Source organism: Gadus morhua, chromosome 14, assembly GCF_902167405.1.
Source record: "Gadus morhua chromosome 14, gadMor3.0, whole genome shotgun sequence".
NCBI lineage: Eukaryota > Metazoa > Chordata > Actinopteri > Gadiformes > Gadidae > Gadus > Gadus morhua.
In genome coordinates, this window is record NC_044061.1 from 5,454,891 (window position 1) to 5,457,390 (window position 2,500).

A 2,500-nucleotide genomic window follows, 5' to 3' on the forward strand; every position below is an offset into this window, starting at 1 on the left:
ATCGTGACCCATCAGTGCCAGCCATCTTGGTTGTTTAATAAAAGGCCAGGTTAACCAAAGTCAAACTCTTTGCACCCTTCATTCATCTGTCCAACCTCTCTCTCCTTTCTCCTCTCGCTCTGTCTCACTCCCCCTTTTCTCTAACTCCGCCCCCCTCAGGTGGAACCCGCGGTCGGAGCTCCTCCAGCGGAAGGCGTTCCGCTCCATCGGTCCGACCGGCTCGCTGGACGAGCTGGAGCGGGACGCCTACCGTCGGCGGGGGGAGGGGGGTCGGCCCGGCGACGGGCACCGCGGCAACGAGGACGAGGGGGATGCCGGCGACCGGATGGAGCTCCGGGAGTTCCGCCGCCAGCTCTCCTCCCCCTGCCGCCGGGACGGCCCGCCGCAGCGTTACCGCGACGACCGCGGCCGCGGGGAGGAGGAGGAGGAGGAGGAGGAGAACGGGCGGCCCAGGCCCAGGCGGGAGAGGATGAAGTCGGACGGGGGCGAGCCGGCCAGCCCCCTGGCCTCCCCCACCCGGAGGCGCGGCAACAGTTGGGACAGCGAGCGCCACCGCGTGCCCCCGCCGCCGGCCCCCCGCCTCAGCCCCCCCCCCTCCTCCTCCTCCACCCGGGACAGAGACTACGACGGGGACTCCTTCCTGGGCAGCCTGCTGGAGCGCAAGGCCAGGCTGCGGGGGGCGGGGCCGGGGCGGGGCGACCAGGACTCGGACTCGCCCTCCAAGCTCAGCTCCAAGCTGAGCAGCGGCGAATCCGGACGCTTCCGCAGCCGCTCGCCCAACGGGCGGCGGGAGACGGACTCGGCGCCCCCCTGCTCGGAGAGAGAGAGGGGCGGGGGCGAGAGAGGCGGGGGGGAGAGGGGAGGGGGCGAGAGAGGAGGGGGAGAGAGAGGAGTCGGTGAGAGAGGGTGGGGGGAGAGAGGAGGTGGAGAGAGGTCCTCGCCGCGACCGGCGTCCAGCCAGACTTCTAAATCCTCTGCGCTCGCGTCGTCCAATCGCAGAGAGGATCCCCGGGACAAGCCCCGCAAGACGGTGAGTGGCCTGCGGGACGTTGAACTGATGCATTGTGGGTAAGGGAAACGATTGTATTGCTTGCATGGCCATTTTGGTTGACGTATAGTTTCGCTTCCCATAATCCTGTGGTGTCCGTCCCTGGTGGTTCAAGTGCTTTTTATTGTGCTCTCGACAGGTCAGGTTCACATGCTACCAGAGTGAGCGCTAGGTAGAACCTCTCGCTATGTTAATATCTAACCATATTAACAAGACACACCCTGTCTGGTGACCCTGCCACCCCCTGCTCTCCCGACCGAACCTGGGTCATAGAAGGTTCAACAATAGGAGTCAAGATGTTCTCAACTCAAGGAACGTCAGCAAACGTTCCTTTTAAGCTCAGCTCAAGCTCATTTAAAGCCGGCAAACTAAACCATATCTAGGGGCCTGAGTCCACATAGTCTTTTTTCATAGCGCCTGCGCTTTTCTTCAAATGTTTCCAACGAGGAGTGTATGCGGCCGCATGTGGAAGCCTGGACAGAGAGTACAGCGCCCAGCGTCTTTATGTCAACTGTGATCTAACATTCATTTTGGAAAAGAGTAGCTTGCTAGATATAAATCATAGCTGTACAGTCGCTAGTCGCTTTCACAAATCAAAACTGTCATGTTTGTGTCTGCATACGCTGCTTATTATGTTATTATGGATGCATAACAAGAAGCTATCGCCACGATGTTGAGCTAGTAGCTGATGAGCTTACATGGCTAGTTGTCATGAAACTAGTAAACAAACGCTTCATGCCAGTGCTTCCCAGTGCTTCCCAGTGCTTCCCAGTGCGTCCCAGTGCTTCCCAGTGCTTCCCAGCGCCATACCAGCGCATTTCTGCCAGAAAAAAACAGGCTATGTGGGGACCGGCAACTACATGTCCTTAAGCAGCTGCTCTTATTAAAAGTGGTTTGGAACAATAAAATAGGATGTCCCACTGCATGATACTCAACAGAGAACATGGATATGATCCAGGTTGATAGGGTAACCCAAGCTAAGGTTTGAATCCGCTACGTCTCGCTGTCTCACTCCGACTAAACACCATTCTGTTCTCTGTGTGGTTCTACTGCTGCGGCTCCGGTGTTTTCATCTCAATGTGTTTCTGCCCCCCCCCCCCCCCCCCCCCCCCCCCCCCCCCCCCCCCCCCCCCCCAGAACACAATGCTTAGCCGGGACTCCCTCATCGTGTGAGGGGGGCCGAGGACGACCCGGAGGGTCCGGTCCTCAGAGGACCTCTGGTGGGGACTGAGGGGGGAGGAGGAGCGCAGGCCTGGTCCTCAGACGGGGCCCGAGAGGGCTCGACGTCAGACTCCGACCCTGAGAGGAGAACGCGACTCTGGAGGACGATTTGAACCGATGAGCTTACAGTTGGAGGAAAAAAAGGATACTGTACACCGATACATACGCACACAAACACACACACAGACACAAGAACACGCATACATACATACATACACACGCACACACACA

The 2,500-nt window shown here is 59.0% G+C and overlaps 1 protein-coding gene across 1 annotated transcript in view; it reads left to right on the forward strand.

Moving 5' to 3' along the window:
• Positions 1–2,500, forward strand: part of LOC115558549 (immunoglobulin-like domain-containing receptor 2) — a 16,691-nt gene that overhangs the window by 14,154 nt on the left and 37 nt on the right. The window contains exons 9-10 of the mRNA XM_030376763.1: positions 160–1,030; positions 2,186–2,500. The exon at positions 2,186–2,500 is cut by the window's right edge and continues 37 nt beyond it. Coding sequence (XP_030232623.1) covers positions 160–1,030; positions 2,186–2,221 — 907 coding nt within the window. The 3' untranslated portion in view covers positions 2,222–2,500. The remainder of the gene's footprint in view (positions 1–159; positions 1,031–2,185) is intronic.